This window comes from Anoplopoma fimbria, chromosome 7 (genome assembly GCF_027596085.1).
Source record: "Anoplopoma fimbria isolate UVic2021 breed Golden Eagle Sablefish chromosome 7, Afim_UVic_2022, whole genome shotgun sequence".
Taxonomy (NCBI): Eukaryota; Metazoa; Chordata; class Actinopteri; order Perciformes; family Anoplopomatidae; genus Anoplopoma; species Anoplopoma fimbria.
The window spans coordinates 8,328,602-8,347,856 of record NC_072455.1 but is presented as its reverse complement, the minus strand read 5'-3'; the positions used below and the strand labels follow the sequence as shown (position 1 = coordinate 8,347,856).

At 39.9% G+C, this 19,255-nt stretch overlaps 2 protein-coding genes across 2 annotated transcripts in view; both read right to left on the bottom strand.

Annotated features, from left to right (window-relative positions):
* Nucleotides 1–4,955: 4,955 nt before the first annotated feature.
* hhex (hematopoietically expressed homeobox) lies at nt 4,956–10,697 on the bottom strand. Its single transcript, XM_054601361.1, is given in 6 exon segments — nt 4,956–5,722; nt 5,845–5,895; nt 6,952–7,006; nt 7,008–7,080; nt 7,083–7,127; nt 10,039–10,697. Coding segments are annotated over 6 exon segments (924 nt in total). The 5' UTR covers nt 10,460–10,697; the 3' UTR covers nt 4,956–5,443.
* A 2,549-nt stretch (nt 10,698–13,246) lies between these two features.
* trub1 (TruB pseudouridine (psi) synthase family member 1) overlaps nt 13,247–19,255 on the bottom strand; it is an 8,187-nt gene continuing 2,178 nt past the window's right edge. Inside the window, exons 4-8 of the mRNA XM_054601569.1 lie at nt 18,136–18,217; nt 17,932–18,004; nt 15,737–15,876; nt 15,548–15,604; nt 13,247–15,424 (exon numbers count right to left, since the gene is read on the bottom strand). Coding sequence (XP_054457544.1) covers nt 15,243–15,424; nt 15,548–15,604; nt 15,737–15,876; nt 17,932–18,004; nt 18,136–18,217 — 534 coding nt within the window. The 3' untranslated portion in view covers nt 13,247–15,242. The remainder of the gene's footprint in view (nt 15,425–15,547; nt 15,605–15,736; nt 15,877–17,931; nt 18,005–18,135; nt 18,218–19,255) is intronic.

Sequence of the window (19,255 nt, the reverse complement as noted above, 5' to 3'; positions counted from 1 at the left end):
TTAAAGGTAAAACTAGGTTGATGAACAGGGGTTATGTTTCAACATCCGGCCTGTCTCTGAAGATCCTGCTGAAAGTGTTTCATTCTTGGGAAGAGGATCTTGTCATAGTGAAGTCACCATCAATTTGTGTTAAAGTCCAAAACCAGTAGTAGGTCAATTTAAAAATGTCTGAAGTCATTTAATTCATGACTTGACACACACATCCCACTTCTGTCAACTAATGCAAGTTATTATTGGATATAGTGCTGGAGGGCCTGCAGAGGTTGCACACTTCTCCAATCACTTCAGAAAGTAGACTTTTCAGATTGGTGTGAAATGTTTTAGGATGAAGCTATAGCCCTTTTTGGTCAGTTCAGTTATTCTTAGTAGTATCAATTAAAATGAAAATGAAAAATGTTTCACAGTCTGACGGTCAAGGACAGAAACAGTGTTGTTCACCTGTCCAAGTATTATTAGAGTCAAACAGGTTGTGAGTTGTATTTGTCACCAACAAATCATAACCAAATGAATGACCATATTGAATCTACCTGAGCACATCCTAGCAAGTGAATATTCATTACGGCCTTCACAACATCACTATGCTCTATGCTGTAACCAATATTCAAAGTTATTTATCCCCTCTTCTGTCCATCTTCAAGTCAACTCATATGCTGAACAGCTTCTTTACTTTGTCAGTGTTTTTTGATATTTTAGGATATTAATGCTATTTATTAACATAATTAAATACAAATCCACTCGCCATTTTAAGGCTTATAGCCTTATAGTTTTGGCTTTGTAATTAATTATCCACCAAGAGATTATGTATTCCTTCGTGTGTGTGTGTGCATCCCTTTATCTGTCTGTCTGTCCACTGCTAATCTCGCATACTGTTGGACCCATCAGCCTAATAAATACTCTTACGAGGATGGCTAGCTAGCTGTTAGCAGCTGGTACTGTGGGCGGACTTCCTGTGTGTTTGGCTAACAGAGCTAACAGCTAACCGAACTAAACACACAGCAGGGCTGACGGTGTCTGTTCAGAGGACGTTTTTCTTTTTGTTGCTTTTTCTCTTTTACAATTGATCCTGTGTGCATTTTCACTGCTTTTAATCATGTAAACTCTTTATTGTTGTTTTCTTTTTCTTTTATACTTCTAAATTATGATACATCTAGGAATATATTGCTGGAATGAACACTATATAACCAAAAATATTTTTTTACCATTTGGATATTTGTGTTTCTCAATGCCTGGCTCTGTTTCCTCTTCTCCTGCTCTCCCACTCTCCCCCTCCCCCCTCTGCCTTCCTCCTCCCTATGTCTCTGTGGCTGCTGGCGACACTAGTATCGATGTAAGCAGTGTTTTCTCTCATTAATTTATCAGTTCAGAGCGGGGGGGGGGGGCTCAGCGTGGGGAGATAATGGCTTCCATTTGGCCAAGGTCAACAGTCAACACATTCCACAGTCGTTCAAATATAACCACACATTAACTTGTTTCCACCAGTACCACAAGGGAACATACACACACACACACACACACACACGGCACTGATAGATTGTTAGTGAGTAGTAGTAGTGATACTGTCCTGCCTGTTTATGATGGTTTCATCGTATTAAAGAGGTGATACAAAGTCTGATCCCTGCTCAGAATATCCGCTCAATATCAGAAAGGTTAACTTATGATAACACCTACAGACAAATTAAGTAGTTTGTCCCACCGGATGACCCCTGATGTCGCCATCTGTTTGGGAGCTGAAAAGTGTTTAATAGTTAAGACGTATATTGGCTCAGTGTTTCAGGGTTTTGATTAGGTTACAGTGATTAGGTTAGGTTCACTTTCACTTTTTTATCACATAATATAATGATAAAAAAAATAGTTTTGTTCTTTTTGGGGACAACAACAATATTTTTCCAGTCCAGGAAGTATTACAACCTTAACACAGGTTTTCATAGTATTTGTCCATCTCAGTGTCTGTTTTTTTGTGTAATTAAGGATGAAAACAATGAAAATGGAAAGTTAATTGGGATCCTTATTCGTGGTAGACACGCAAAATAAACGCATCCATGTGTCTATGCATCAACAAATACCACTAATGGTGGTCGGGTGAGGGAGGTGCATGGGTCAAACAAACCGGGGGGTTTTGTAACGTAATGTCACAAAAAGCAGTCATGCTGAGTGGCACAAAAAAAAGAAGAAAATTTGTGTTCAGCACAAAACCACTAAATTGTCTATTTCTCGAACTGCGGTGACACTGTTTTTATTTGTCTTGACAAAAAAATGCCCTTCAATTCATGCATGACATATTGACCACATTTATACGTAAAACAACTTATGATTTCAGAATACTACATTTTATTGATGCAAGTGTGTCAACTTCTACATGTAAGCAAGCTTTTTCGTCACATGTTGACACAACTGAAAGGATCATTTTAATCATCAGGAGTAACAATGTGTATTCATTAATGTTAGGTGTGGTTAAGTGGTTAGTGGTTAGGGTTAGGTTAAATCTACAGGAAATTAATGTAAGTCAATGAATTGTGTGTGTGTGTGTGTGTGTGTGTGTGTGTGTGTGTGTGTGTGTGTGTGTGTGTGTGTGTGTGTGTGTGTGTGTGTGTGTGTGTGTGTGTGTGTGTGTGTGTGTGTGTGTGTGTGTGTGCGGGGGTTAATTGACCAGATCAGACAGGCACTTTGGAATCAAACAGCTATCTCCTGAACATTTCACCCACCAACTGTGTGGGCTATTTGTCCAAATGTTGACTTTACCCAGCACAATTTGTGAACCATTACACAATACAGAGGCTGAGATCAATGTGCATACTGTTGGTTTTGGAAAAGTCTCGTATGTGTGCGACCATTGAACCCCACTAATATAACACAAACAAGGTTATAAGGACAATGAGCTTCAATCTTTTAAAAATTGATCACAAAGTTATCTATTTTGTAATATTTCCAAACTCAGCCTCCAAATCAGCCGGTCAGGACAGCTGTCAGCATCAACAGCTGTAATCATGTGTTATATTAAAAAGTACTGTGAACATATTGTATAAACAATCAGCCCGCTGGTATCTTCCTGTGGTCCCTGCTGTTCTGAGGCTTCACTCAATCATTAACCTAATCTACTTACTGAAAAACTCCCACAGTGTTTGCATGAGAACTCAATGATAAGCTATTTGAAGTTGAATGTGGTGATGGGACGACCATTGACATGCACTAAACTGTTTGCTGATCTGTGGCTGCCTTTGATTCCTCAGTGAAACAGCAGAAGAAGAGGGACTACTGGGTTTAGCATCTTTAAGTTGGACCTCTATGTATGCGGCATCTACTCTCCAACAACAATGAGCTTTATGTTGTTCTATTCACATATGTTCACAATTTGTTCCACTGAACAGGTCCTTTAAGGCAACTTTAAAAGTTCTGCAAAGCACTTTGAGGTTCAACATCTTCCTAAAGAGCACATGGAGTGGTTCTTATCATAGATATATCTATGGTTCTTGTTACTGAAGAGGCACGGTTGTCGTCCACTAAACCAAAAATGTTACCTAAATGAATGCAACAAATTTAATCAAAAACATTTCTCTGGATACATCTTGTCAGAGGTTAATCAAAGTATAATGTTAATCTTCTTCACAGCCTAGAGTAGAGGACAGAGTATGAGCTTCCTGTCCAAACTCCACCAATCAAATGGTCCTGTTTCGGTTATAGATTGTCCTGGCAGACTAATTAAAGAAGACATAATGTACACTGTTATAGATTATCTACAGCAAGCAAGTTCCATATCAGCGGGACTGATAACTTTCCCTCTAACAATTCTTCCAAAGCATATTAGATTTCACTACATAATAGAACATTAGTTCAAATGCTGATTATACATCAAGGTGCCAGTAATATTATCTTCAAATATAAAATTATTCCATACTGTGAAAGGGACCAATTTATGCTCTAAGTAACTATGATTTTGATATTCTAAGTCCTTTTTTCGGATATTATTTACATACAATTTACATTTACTTTAGAGTTATTTATGAGGTAGCATCCTTATAATGCATTATAATCTGTTTAAATCACTGTGTAATAGTTATAAGCACTCATAACTATTCATGATGCTTAAAACAATAATTTTAACACATTATAAAGCATTTTATAATTACTTGTAAGGTCAAGTAATACTTTATAGCTCATGTCATTTTTTTTAAAGAATCGTAGTAATCCTCATCGATCTTTTTTTTATAATGTTTTATAATCAGTTAAAATGCATTAAAATGTAATTATGAATTACCCTTAGTGATCTTTGTTTGCTTCACTTAAAGTGAAAAAAACTTTAAATCTAAGCAAGAACAGCACAAAGTCTACATTTTTACTTAACTCAAAGCAAACAATGATCAGATGATTTATCACATTATCATAATTAACATTAACGGTGGTGAATTATAAAAAGATAATCATGTATTACAAATATAGCTAGGGTCAGTGAGTGACCAACAATTATTAAATATTATGAAACTTGATCTTATCATTATAAAATGCTTTACAAAGTGTTTATTGTTATAGATATTTGACTATTTGAGCGCTTATAATTATGCAGCGCTACCAACAGATATTAAGGGATTATATTTATTATGCATTATAGACATGGGTGTCATAACTGTTATCCTTTATGCTTTTTAGTCATAAAATACTGCAGGTTATACATGTATTACATATTGTGCTTACGTAATACAAAAGCAGCCTGTGTTCCTATACATCACTTTTTTTTTTTTTTTTTTTTAAATAAACGCAATACCTTTATTCTTGTTATTTTCAATGACTATATCAATTTCAGGTTTATTGTTTTGTTTCACTCTGTCATTTATTTATTTTATTTTATTGCCGAGTTAGATGATTCTAAACATTACGTCATTAATCGTTTTCCCTTGTGCAGTTTTAGGAAATACAAAATAATAAATCACAGTCAAATTTCATCTGAGCTCCATCCGAACACGTTATTCTACAACAACAAATTGTTTATTAGATAAAACATAATTTGCACTACATTGATTATTTAATGTAATATCACATTTTAAGGCAACGGTCATTAGACTTATGACCACGAGCGCTCATCGCCCGAGACGACATTCACACACGTTACAGGAGGAACTATTTTACGGACCTATACAGTTATTTTACAGTGATGGACATAACACAGAAACAATCAACACACATACAGCAGAGTGCATTAGAAGTTTCACTAGAGATGACTGTCCCGTGTGAGAGGTACTGGAATGTGAGGAAATGATTTATTCTTTATAAGATACTGATGTATGAATATTACATCAGGAACCCGTCTATCAACCTATCCGTCGTTCTGGCGTAAAAAAAAAGACTCCAGTGGAGTGAAGGTGAGTGTCAAAGGAGTCCGGTGATCTGCATCATCGGGGCTACAAAAGTCACAGAGGATCCAGTGTCAGTTTTGGAGCCATGTGGTCCACAGCTACGGGTTCAGCGTGAAATCGTCGTCGTCCTCGATGTCCAGCTCCCGGTCCGTATCGTCCGACACGTCAGAGTCCAGCTCCGTGTGCTGCTGCTGCGGCTGCGGGGACACAGAACGCATCACGCAGTGGCCCGCCTGCGCCAGCTCAGAGGCCGGGAGTATCTGTCTCTGATCCGGGCTCCGGGTCCCGGAGGACTCGGTCGTCTCGTCTCCTTTATTGCTCCTGCCGGCGGCGGAACCGTCATCCTCCGACTCCCTCTTACCCCCCGGGAGATTTTCCTGATGCAAAAGAAACCTTCTATGAATTCAGAGGCCTGTATGGCTGCCCTTTAGTGGTTAATAGAGGACCATAAGGAACTATATGAAAGGAACATATGACGACATGAGCCTAAACCCCTCACCTGTTTTAGTCTTCGCCACTTAGCTCGTCGGTTTTGGAACCAGGTCTTGACCTGAAAGACAAAATGATAATAAACGTTTTAGGCTCATTCTTTTCCTCCATGGTGCTCATTAGAACCGTGCTGGTTCAAAATGATGTAAAGATGCTCCAATAAATTTGGTTCAATTCATAAATGTTGGAACGTTTCCATTCATACATTTAAAGGTGGAATGCATGCGCGCGACTAGAACTATTAGGCCGTTACAGCGCGTGTCACACATTTAAAGAGGTGGTCATCAAAATCAGAATCAGGTTTAAGCTTCCGAAGAAGCTTTTACACGACTTTGTTTTGAGGAATAGAGGAATAAAAAATAAAAGCATGAGACATAAAAGGTAATACAATAAAAAGATGAAGTACTTAAAGAATAGGTACAAGAAACAAATATATAATAGAAGAAAAATACAAAAAATGTATGAATACAACTATAAAAATAGGTACAAGAAATCTAAATATAGAACAGAAGAAAAATACAATAAGAAAATGTATTGTAAAAATATGTAAAAGAAATACAAATAGAAAATTACAATACAAATATTAAACATAATATAAACTGTAGAAGAAACAAACATAGAATCTAAGAAAATAGAAAAAACATATGAATTAAAACTATAAACTATGTACAAGGAACATAAATATAGAATAGAGAAATACAATAAAAATATGATCAAACAATATACACATTTTTATAATATATCTATATTTAAAATGGTTGAGCTGTGCTGCTTTTTAGAAGTGGTAGTTTTGTACAGAAATGTGCAATGTCATTTAATTGAATTTCAAGCTACCATTGGCAAAATTTACATTAAGAAATGTCCGGCTATACCGAGTGTGGGCCTTGACGAGGTGCCCTTGGGCAAGGCACCGAAACCCTAGGTCCATGGCTCCTGCGTGCTTATTTCGGGTCAGTCGTGTGTGTGTGTGTGTGTGTGTGTGTGTGTGTGTGTGTGTGTGTGTGTGTGTGTGTGTGTGTGTGTGTGTGTGTGCTTGTGTGCGTGCGTGCGTGTGTGTACGTGTGTCTCTCAGTCCCAATGACATCCCCCACTCACTCACTGACTCAGACTGGCTCACCTGTCTCTCGCTGAGCTGCAGCATCTTGGCCAGTCGCTTCCTCTCCGGGGGAGAGGTACTTCTGCGTCTCGAACTTCTTCTCCAGCTCGATCGTCTGGTCGTTGGAGAACCGGACCTGACCCCCTTTCTCTTATGCAAGGGCCGCTGTATGAAGGGAGTCCACAGCATAGGTTTCCCTTTAGAGAAGGAAGAGAGGCGATTCATTCAAGGTCCACTTTAAAACACATTCAGCCTCATAATATCCACCAATATGTTTTCTTATTTCCTCACTATTCACACAGAATGGCACAAGCACACGCACACACACACACACACACACACACACACACACACACACACACACACACACACACACACACACACATAATATGTATATGTATATATATATATAATTGTAGCTACGGTAATTGTAGCTATATATATATATATATATATATATATATATATCGTATGGGATTTGACTTCATAATCAGCTGTGACGTAAGAAATGATAATTAATTAAATTATTATTATCATAATAATATGAATATAATAATAATAATAATAATAATAATAACACTTTTTATTGTCATGATTATGATTTAATTGTTTATTATTATGATTATTGTTGTCATTATGATTTTAATGTTTTTTAATATAATTATTCTTATAGCATTACCATTATTATTATTATTAATAATAATAATATTATTATTAATACAGTGCCCAATACAAATGAAATATTTAAAGAGAAAAAAAAGAATAAAGTGTGCAAAGCTCTTTATTTGAGCTGCAACAATAAACATGATACAGTTATTATGTATCACTCTCCAATCACTATTGATCAGATTGATGTGAGAGAAACGTCTCCTCCGTGTAATCAGGGCTGTTCTTTTTTCTTTCCTTTTGTCTCGTCTGGTTTCCTCTCCTCTTAATGGCCTGGAACAAACAATAGCGCAGGCTGTGGCCGCCACGCTGCTCTTTTTTTGAGGAAGGTCGTGACAGAGTGAAAACTATGGCCAAATATCCGCTTCATGTGCTTCCTGCTCTGCGGTGTGATTAGAGGCCGATGGCATCCACTAACAGACCCCCTCACTGACACCACATAAATCTGCTGCGGTCCAAACGTCTTACTGCTGCTCTTTTCCGAAGGAAGTTAGCTAATCCATCCCCAAGAGATATATTCTCAAAACAAAAACAACAAAAATATCACGAAAGGAAACATTAGAATAAAGCTCGGGTACCCGAATTAATAAGGCAAGTCCTTTCTTAAGTGGTTGATATTTAGGTTGTCCACCTTCTGTTTCTACAGATATGTCCCTTGGCCTGCAACAAATTGCTGCATTTGAAACTGTAGGTTAATGAAAGGACATATTTATGGAATGGCTACAGTCAAACTATATAGTAATTGGCTGATATTAGTTGTCAGCTAGTTATTACATATGTAAACGTGGTCTCATCAGAGCACTTATTTATTTTTATATTAAAGCTATTAAAATACACTGCTTCATTTATGACATAAACGATAAAGAAAACGAAATATACTTAATACTACCACGAATGAATGCTTATCGGCCTTATTCATTTATATATTTTTAATCTGATCATATGGTCCCAAGAGGATAAAACAGAAGTGCGGCCTTAACTGAAGAGTAGGAAACTGGTAAATTATTATTTTGTGTGGGGGGGGACGACTGAAATCAATCTTTAATAGAAGCACTTTTAATTGTTGTAGTAGTTTGTCTTTTGTGAGCTCCCACTAGTTTCCCCCTTCTCGCCGCCCAACCATGAAGAAAGTCAGCCACATCCTCGCGGGGGCCAGGCAGAGGAAGTGCAACAATATGCGAAAAACGGATCCCGGGCTATCAGAGGCCGAGTGTTTCCTGAATGCGTCTGTATTGAGGATGTCGATAAAATAATCAGCAGCGCGCAGCGAGCTCCCGAGGAAGCGGCTGGCCGGGGTGAGCCGGGAAAACATTCAACAGCTTCTGAGAGCAGATTTACTCCCATCGGCTTCCGCTCTGAACGGAAAAGGGCTCCGGCTTGTTCGGCGCATGTCGCATGTCGCACTATATTTAAAAATGTCAACCAGCGTTCCCAGTCTGAGCCAACCAGTCTAACGTGGACCCAATCATATCCTCTCAACGACTTCATGTAAACAAGTAAACAAATCTCAGGCCTACAAAAAAACAAAAACCCTGATTCCCTCATGTTTAATAGGCGCACTCTAAACCCGACATGCAACTTCGATTTTCGAATCGTTATGAGAGCAACAACCTAAGAAACATTTGCATGCGTGTGGAGTAACTTTTCTTCCTTTTCGTGGGGCCTTTTGGTGCTCGCACGCGCACGCGCACGCACGTCCTAACTAAATCAGGTGAAATAAGAAGTGATTGAGAGGCTTCAGTCAGCGGCCGACTTGCTCCTCTTGATGTTGCAGAACAATGGGAGTTAGGAAAAAGAGTCAAGGTTGCTGTGCACCCCCCCCCCCCCCCCCCCACAGCCCTCCATCACCACCCCCAATCCCCGCTAGCTGAAGGAATGGATAACAAACACGTCTGTCACACAACAACAACGTGACTCATGTGCGCGCGGGGTCAGGCGTCGTTCACTAATGTGTCTTTTGGGACTGAAGACTTGAGAAAGCACACGTCCAATGACCTGCTCCTGTGTACAGGCGACATTGAAACTATGGCAGTCTGACTGCATTGCGTTCGACACGCATGCACGACCAAGCGTGACATTTTTTATGCAAAAAATAGTTTCCGTTGGCACTGAAACGACGCTTGTGAAGACACGAAAGTTGTCCTGCAAAAGGTCAAAACAACAAAAAAAAAAATTGCTCCTGGTGCCACATCAGCCGAGCGAATTCGAATGATTTCTTTGGACTAAGTAGATATAAGGCACGCGACATGCAAACTAGTCTATGAACTAATATTTGTTTTCACTCCAGAAGCACTAAAGATACAGACAGTGGCAATAGGCCAACCATAACAGCTTCTTCACACAAGTAAAAAAAACAAAAAAACACGCAAGGTGCTGTAAAATAAACCCACTATAAAGACGACATGTGCGCCCAGAACATGGCTCTGAACACGTCCAACTCACCGAGAGGGTCGTGCCTCAGCAGCGCCTGTGCGTACTCCCCCATGGAGCGGTGGTGCTGGTGGTGGAACGGGTAGATGGAGCCGGCGAAAGCCCCGGCGGAGGCGTACGTCGCGGACAGCGCGGCGGCGGCGGCGGCGGCGGCGTGCTGGTGGTGAGACAGCGCCGGGTGGATCGGCGTGGGTTCGTAAATCGGCGTCCTGTACGGCGAGATGAGACTCGTGAAGGAGGAGTTGGGCGACGGGAGAGTCGGCGTGGGAACGATCGGAGTGGAGCAGCAGGAGGAGGAGGAGGAGGAGGAGGAGGAGGAAGAAGAGGGTGAGGAGGTGTTGGTGGTGGCGGTCCTCCCCAGGATGTCCTCGATGTAGAAGGGCGTCGGGTGAGCCTGCTGGATGGGGGTCGGTGCGTAAAGCGGCACGCTCATGGTTGCGCGCTGGAGCTGAGTTAACGGAGAGCTGCGTCCGTCTCCCCGCTGTCTCTCCCTGCAGCCTTCCTCTTTATCGACAGTGTCTCAGAGGAACTTCTTCACATACTACCAAACATCTACTCAGCACTGGCTATCCGAGGCGCATTGAAGAGAGAGTCCGTTAGACTGTTTTGCTGCCCATCAGGTTGTTGCGGCAGTGCTTGGCTCTCGGTCCAACTGTTGGGGCTGTTATCTGGCTGCAGGCGGAGAAGGGAGGAGATAAGCGGACTGCAAACTTCCTGCAGGTGGCTCTAGAGGTCGTTTCTGATTGGCTTACCCGCTGCTCCGATCGAGCGCACAGTGATCAGATGACGGGAGGGAAGAGATGATTGTCTTCCAGGAGAATCAGATCAGTACAGCTGATCACCTGGGAACTGTTTACGCGCGCTTGTTTTTTTTTTTCTACTGAGTTATGTTTTCAGGGATCGGCAATTAAAAAAAAGAGTCAGAGATGGAAAACATGAGATTTGAGGTGATGGGATGAGAACGTCCTGATAAAGTTAAATACAATGAACCTTCAAACAGTCTTCCTGCATTAAACATTAAAGATACAACATAGTTGCTCCCTTATAATGACTAAATCAATTAACTAATGGTTAGCAATAAAAACAAGCTTTTCAAATAAAAAAAAAAAAAAAGAATCTGCAGCAAATGTAGTGACAGTGATTTTTTTGGGTTCTGAACCAAACTGAAATACTTTCTGAGAAAAACATATGGAAGGTGCTGCTCGTGTCAGGTTTGTTTCATTATTTCTGATTGATTTCTAGATCTGTGCATTTTATGTAATGAGCCTTTTGTCGACAAGGCTCCGCGTGCGGCTGAGAGGTTGAGATTTTGCTTCCCAGTCTGCATTGAGGAAACCATACTGTGATTCTGTAATTATCAATGATGGAGCTACTCACTATAAGATTATTACAAGAAAAAATAAACCTGCATTTCAAATCTAATAGTAATAAAATCAAAAAGTATATATTATTGGATTATGATTGCTCATGCATTCCTTTGTGATCAGCAGCTGGTAGACATGGAGATGTTGGGCAGTTTATTGTGTAACAATACATCTATTTCATAAGACGATCATGTGTTACATCATGCATCATCTGCAAACTAACCAGTAACTATAGCTGTCACTAGATGTAGACCAGAAGAGATATAAAGTGTCATTGAATTAGAACCATATCCCAAAAGATATCCACCGCTGGAGATAATAAACAATCCGAATATGCCGCATATTGTAATACATAGTATAAAGCGATCATTACTCTTTATGTGAATGTCAATTTTATTTATCTTTCTCCTTACTTTATCATTTATTATAAAGTTCCCCTGCAGCAACAGGGATGTTTTACTGTTTATGTAGTGTTGTTTTATGAGTCTGTCATTCTACCGGTTAAATCCTTGGACAGATTAGCAGACATCAGGCAGAAGGACCCCCTTCCTACCACTATAGGCCGATATGCATCTTTCTCCACTGCTATCTTACCGGTTCATTCTTCATTCCTTCATCAGGCTGGAGATGAAGAGGAGAAGCTATCTAAAGAGTAGAGAGAACCATTTTACTTGTTTACAGTGTAAACTATATCTTCACTGACAGTAAGTACACACAAATGCCATCATCCACATGTTATCCTTATTGTTTTTTATGAGGTGGACACTTAATGCCATTCTGTTGGAAACAAAATAAATTCAGTAAATCAAATATGGCTGTGTGTTTTGTATTTATTTATATTTATCAATAACCCCCCCTCCTTCTTTCTGACATGCCTTTGTTCTGGTCATAGTGAGACTATAGTGGATGTCTGTCATGAAGCCTTTTTACACCGCCAGGGAAGAAATCCTGAACACTGTACCTTTGTTGTCCTACAGGCTATCATATGAAGTCTATATATATATATATATTTAAAAAATAAAATTCATTTACAGGTTCAGATTCAACCTGCAAAACACCTGGGCTGAATCCTGCAGTTTCAAGTGTCTCGTGAACCCCCCTCCAGGAAAAGGTGCTCAGCATTTTGCCCCTTACATTTTCCCCTCAGCCCTTAAAAACGTTAGGTTTTATACTTATTTGCCTAATCAAACAGTTTAGAGCGTTATCTTAACACTGTAATACGAGTGAACTACAATCAGTGATTAACTCATAATTTGAATGTTTGGACAGTTCCTGTGAAATCCATCAGGTGATAAACTTGTGCGAACGACCGCAGACGCAAATCGCTTTAACTGCCCACTAAGAGCAACGTTCCCTCTCACACGTTTCCTGGTTGGCTGTTAAACGCCAACCGGGGAACTTCTCCGTTCCACAGTTACACCACAAGCGGAACTCGTGTTATGGTCGTTTTTTATTCATTTAAATGACGTGATGACTTCATAAATGACACGGTATCGGGAGGAAGCCGCATCTCCGCCCGATCGATAAATCTGAGCACTAGTCGAATCCAATGGGTTCGATCTTTAAAGCGCGCACCGCTAACTGCCAACTTTCTAACGGCTGTAATTTAGATAAAAGTGGACTCGGGAGTGCAAACAGGGATACCAGCGGCCTTGGAGACATGAAAGAAGTCTGCAAACGGCTAATATTTGGACTGAGACAATGATTGCAGCTCATTGATCCGCCTCGGCTTAGCGCGGCGTCAGGCTCCTGTCCCAAACACGATGGATCACTCCTCAGAGCAGCTGGCGCCATGTAGGGGTTATACTACCAGAGACACGGAGAGACGCGGACACCACCTTTATTGTTTGGAGATGTACAACCATAAGTGAAATATGACACACTTTTTGGATTTCTTTCTCAGCTGCTCCCTTTGATTAATGGCAACTTGATTATGAAAGCCCATTTCAGCAGGGTTTTCAAAGATGAAAAATAAAAAGTGATCATTGTGAGAAAATTATATATATGACACTAAATATAAATGATGAAGACATGACTTGCTATCTAATGTTGACTTGATGACACTATTTTAAACTAATATCGCCAGATAAATCCAGATTCTGCCAAAGTATTACATATTTTATGTTGTTGTGACCCAATTTATATTTTCCAGATAGTTTTCAGAACCTGTGAGAAATACATTTTTTTATTGTAATGCTTAAATATAATTAAAGATACTAAGTCAGCAGTATGACTTATTAAAATGAGGATAGATCTGCAATATGGACCACATTTGTATCACTTTACAGCCTAATTATACAACCACATCTGGCACACAGGAGGTTTCAGTTGGTTGCAATCTGCAAGCTCATCGCTAGATGATTCCACATCCTACACACCAAGCCTTTATACCGCTCTGCTATTGCCCGCTTGAATGCAGATAGAAGTTCTTTTTGTCTGCTTAAAGGAAAGGAAGAGAAAGAAAGAGTCCAAACAAGAAATTTGAGAGAAATATGAAACCAGTATACATTTAGAAAATCTCTCCTCTTGCCCTTAAATGTCCATCCTAAACGCATCAGCCAATCCACCAGTATAGCAACGGGCAGGAAAAGACATGTGACGCCTAGTCAAACTAAATACTTTCAGTGTCTCCATGACCAGAAGCCACTTAGCATCATGTGAGTGATGTAAGAGATGTTGGTATGAAATGCAAGTATTTAACAATGAAGATGGGTTTCACTTAAACAGGCCCTACTATGCTATTTTCCGGGTGCATATTTTTAACTTAAGTTACAGTTACAACATGTTTACATGCATTAATGCTCATAATCCTCCTTGTTTTTCCTCATCCTGGCTGTCCTGCAGCACCTCTTCTCATCCTCTCTGTGAAACGGTCTGTTAGAGCGTCAATGGAGCCGTTTCAGGCAGCTTAGGATCAGTGTTTCTGAGGGGGAGGGTAGCTCCTTTTAGGCGTGGACTTCAGGTCTTACACTCCACGGACCTTTTACATGTACAGAAATATATATAACTAAAGAAGAGGGAAAAAGTGGAAAAGCATAATAGGGTCAGTTCAAAAGTTTTTAAAAAAATCTGCAAGTTCAGGACAAATTGAATTAGACATGCTGTATAAACACCACCACTGACGCAACAACCCTTTCAAATGTTGAGTACGCCAATCTTTAAAAAAACAAAAACAAAACACAGCTTTACCCCGTGTACTGGAAGAACATAAATGCTCTTTTCGAGTGTCGAACTTCTTTGTTCGTAGCACGTAGAGGCGTTACCACAGATGAACCTGTGATACATTTCACCTGTTTTGTGCATGTATTTTCCAGCAGGGCTACAGATGGTGTACCTGCTAGTGTACCATCAGTGACAACATGAATGAAGGTAATGTTATCACAATACTGCTTTACATATTAGTCTATATAGATGTACTTATATGTCACTGTATACATTAAGTTCATGTTTCTTCTGATCTTAAAGATTCACCACAATCGTGGCTGCAAGCAGAAACTATTTTACTGTGGTGTGTATTGTCAAGCAATTTCTTGTTTTTAATTATGAGGAAGATGATTTTTGAAATTGTGAAATCTACATTACAAGGATGGATATGAACAGGTGGGGCAGTTGACTGTTACAAGTATATCAGTATATCAACGTTATCTAAAATAAAAATTTTAATAACTGGTAAAGACAACAAGCGCCTGGAAATCAGCCAGCACAGCTCCATCGGGTTCCAAGACAACACGCTCAGACAGGATGTTCTTGTTCCCTGGAAAAGCCCAGCAGGTGTGTCATGACTGAGCCCAAAATCAGACAGCGGCCTGCAGCTCTTCAACTTGTTCAGAGGGCCCCCCTCAGGTGTTGGCCTCAGGTGTCAGCCTCTGGTGGGTCCGCACGGCGCACCCCCTGCTCCGGCTCCGAGCAGGGCTGCAGAGAGCGCTGGACGTGTTCCAGCGTCCACTGCTCCTCGTACAAGGTGTGCTCCTCCAGGGTGAACTGGCCCTGCTTGGTGCGGGTCAGTTCCTTCACGTGAGCGCACGATGACAGAGCTGCAGCAGACAGAAAACCCGTTATTCTCACGTTGGGGTTAATGCGTCAGCAGGGGGGATTTCTGATCGTATAGTTCATTGACTTTTTTCAGCATCACGAGGAAATGAACAAATAAATCTCACCTTTTCCCAGATCATCCACCAAGCTTCGGACGTAAAATCCACCACCACACTCTATATCTGTCATAGAAATAAAAAAAACTTTTACTGTGGAATAGAATCTGAAGGAAGAGAAGTGCTGAAAATGTGCTTCAAATGCCAGAAAGTCAGAAGTGAAGGAGAGCAATGCTGAGTTATGCAGTGCGTGCTAACCCAGGGTGAAGAGAGGAGGCTTGAACTCCTGCAGGGTCAGGTTGTACACGGTGACTGGTCTGGCGGGTTTGGCCTCGACCTTGTGACCTTTCATCAGCATGACGGACAGACGCTGGCCGTCTTTTTTCAGCGCAGAGTAGCTAAAATGACAGAAACACTATAAATTACACCATGCTGAAGATGCTGTCTTATCTAATAGAAAGAGGAGAATTCAGAGATAACTTCCATCCATCCAATATCAAACAGTGACACTGTAAAGCTGAAGTGTTTCCCTTCCCCTCAGTAGGAAATGTTGCAACCTCAGGCTGTTTGCCTACAAGTGCAATGGCCACTGGCAGGAAAGTGACAGTTGAACAATTCAGCTATTCTCAAACACTGGGCCTGAGAGCACCATGTAGTGGGGGCCATAATGGTTCCAAATTTGCTTTTTGGTCCTTTTAAAAGCTAGTTATTATTTTGGAATGTGCTCAAGAGTTCAAATACATAAAAGACCAGGTCCATTTGAATATCAACAGTATGATCAGGGCACATTATCAGATAGACAGTCATGTTCACCACTGATAACCATTTTTCAGATGCAGTGACACTAAATCTTTCTTTTTTTATGAGAAAGTGATGCATGAGACAACCCTGGGCCAGTAAAAGCTCCAAAACGTTGTGGTGAGGCATAATACATATTTACAGCCCAGTTTGTTTTCTCCTTATTTTGTCATGCTTTTATCTAATTTATTTGGAAAGGTGGTCCTCTGTCATTTTTTCTAACAATCAGAAGTGGGTCTGCAGTTACAAAAGGTTTAGAAACCCTGGTCTTAAGCACTGCTGGTGCCCTCTAGAGGCTGCAGGGTTCAGTGCACCACAGTAGAACAAAATTACTCTTCTAAAGGTTCTGTTAATAAGGTGAATATATCCTTTACACTTATATTTTGCTAGTTACCTAAGATAACTACTTCCTGCATGCTTATGTGTTGTAAGTGCCTTTTTTAATGTTTCAGGTCTTTTATTTTGAAGCCCTTCTGGCGAAAGCAGAATCGCTGAACCCGGTTAAGCACCTAGCTGGAGGAGGAACAAGGTATTGTGTGTTTTATTGTACTTTATGACCATTTTTAGCGACATTTTATCTTAATTAACCTCTAAAAAGGCTGGTCGAATGCATTATTGTTTTATCAAATTGGCTAAATTGCTACGCGATTTCAGCCTTTGCATGTGCTTTTTGAGAAGGATGATTGTGAGAAAAAGGTTTTGACTAATGCCTACATGTATTTAATGAAGGTTAATGCTCGTAAGAGCTCATTTGTGTGTTTTTAATCTGTTTTGTAGCTCTTACAGTGTTTTCTAAGGATTGGTAGTGAAGGAGAGGAAAGTGAATTTATGTCCGGCTGGGGTTCGCTACACTAATTACTGTTTAGATTTTAGATTTAGGGCAAGTTCTATTTGTGTGAAATCTTGCCAGGTGTGTCTCCCTCGCTCCTCCTAAACAAAGAAGAGTTCAATCTCACTCAATTGTCCTACCGGCTCACTTACAGCAAAGATGGTGACAAAGATAAGAAAAACAGGGCTGTGTTCATCTCGTATCGGGCCTAACTTCCGTGGTTTATAACATATTGGCTGTGGAATTAATCTACAGATGCTGCAGTTCAAAATGAGACCAAACTTTTCTATGAAAGTCAGTTTTTGTATAAAACACTCAGTAAAATAGGTTTTTCAAAAACTGTGAATCACGGCATCCAAGAGAGGTCCTTGAGCGAACATAGAAAAAGTATTTTTTAGCAAAACAAATACTAGGCTGATGGGTCTAGTATTATGCGAGATTAGCTATGGACGGATGGACAGATACACACGACCGAACACATGATCTCCCCACAGTCTTACACAGGCTGGATGTAATTAACACATGAAATTAAGGCCCTTTACATAAAGCCATTAGTGGAACTCATTTGAATGTCAATAAATATAACAATACACACACACAAGGCTCTGCTGAAATGTGGCCTTTATCATATTTGCTTCAAGGTGAGTTTTCTCTTGCGATTCAAAAAAACATGGATGGGGGGGGTCCTCGATGGCTTCACCCTCTGAGGAGCATGAATCTGTACATTAAGTTTTACGGCTGTCTCACCAATCAGATCAGCAGGTTAAACACTTGAACAGTTTTCACGCACACACACACCTTCTCAGATGGGAGAGGCTTTACTTACAGTGGAGGAACTTGCATGATGTCACCAGTGAAAGCTTTCAGTTTCTCCTCGATGTCCAACCTGGTTATGTGTTCTGTGGGCAAAAAATTAATAAATCACAGAAACGTCACCTTCTAAAACGGAAGCAAACCAAACTGCAGAAAGAGTGGCACGCTCACATAGATGAGACCGCTGAATGGGACCAACTGTAACATCCATGTTTACCAAAGTCTTTCTCCAGAATCACACTGCCAGTGGCATCAAGGGTATCTGTTGCTTTCCCCAGCTCCCCCACGGCAACATATTTCTGAAAAACAAATGGTACATATCACTTTGTTACCTCTGTGTTTAAACTACCTCTGATACGGATCTGTGGGAAGCTGCAAATATTCATACTGAAGAAGATACTAATTGAGCTTATACCTGTCTTGGGAACAAAGAATAACCTTGGGGGACATTCAGAACAACCTGATGAATTGAGAGAGTCCAGGGCATTCATCATTAAAGTGAGTTTTAACCACTTTAATGCTACCACAGTGAACAGCTGTTCACTGGTCAAAATACTGGACCATTAAAAACTAGAATTACCGCCTCATGGTTGTCCTCCTCCGTCAACCAGTCAAGTAGCAGTTGACATCCATGCCCGTCCAAAATGTCATCACTTAATATTTTTATCGTATTTTCATAATTAGCATAACAATTATTGCTTTATGGCCAGGGTTGTGCCAATTATTAAGAAGCTCTTTTCAGACGTTTCTAAGATATTGCATTTACATGAATGGACCATAGGTACGTACAGACGACCCGAAACATAATGATAATAATAAACAACCCTGTTTTGATCATGTATAATATTCCTATGACTTTGATCATATCTGGTAGGGTTTAGTTAGATAAATTCACTTGGATTCTTGAGGGGTGTCATAATGATAATAATAAACAACCCTGTTTTGAAGTATAATATTCAACTTTGATCATATCTGGTAATTTAACATTTTGAAGTATTCAACCTAATTTAACACGATACTAATTACGATACTCTTATCAGTATTGTATTCATCTTAGTAAGTTTATTTTACTGTTGCTATGCTTTTCATTGTTATTAAGATACTAAAGTCTTAACACAGCAACACACTTTAATCACACAATAAGCCAAATTGTTCATTTTCTGCTCATTTTATTCATTAAATACCAAATCTACATAGAAAAAAAATACATAAAATCAAGGAAAACTGATATCGATCCTTTTTTAAAACACTAGCACATGCTTTTGCTAGTATAAATTATATATGTTACAAGAGAAATATAGTCAATCATAGCACTACGGCTTTCAAAATCAAACAGT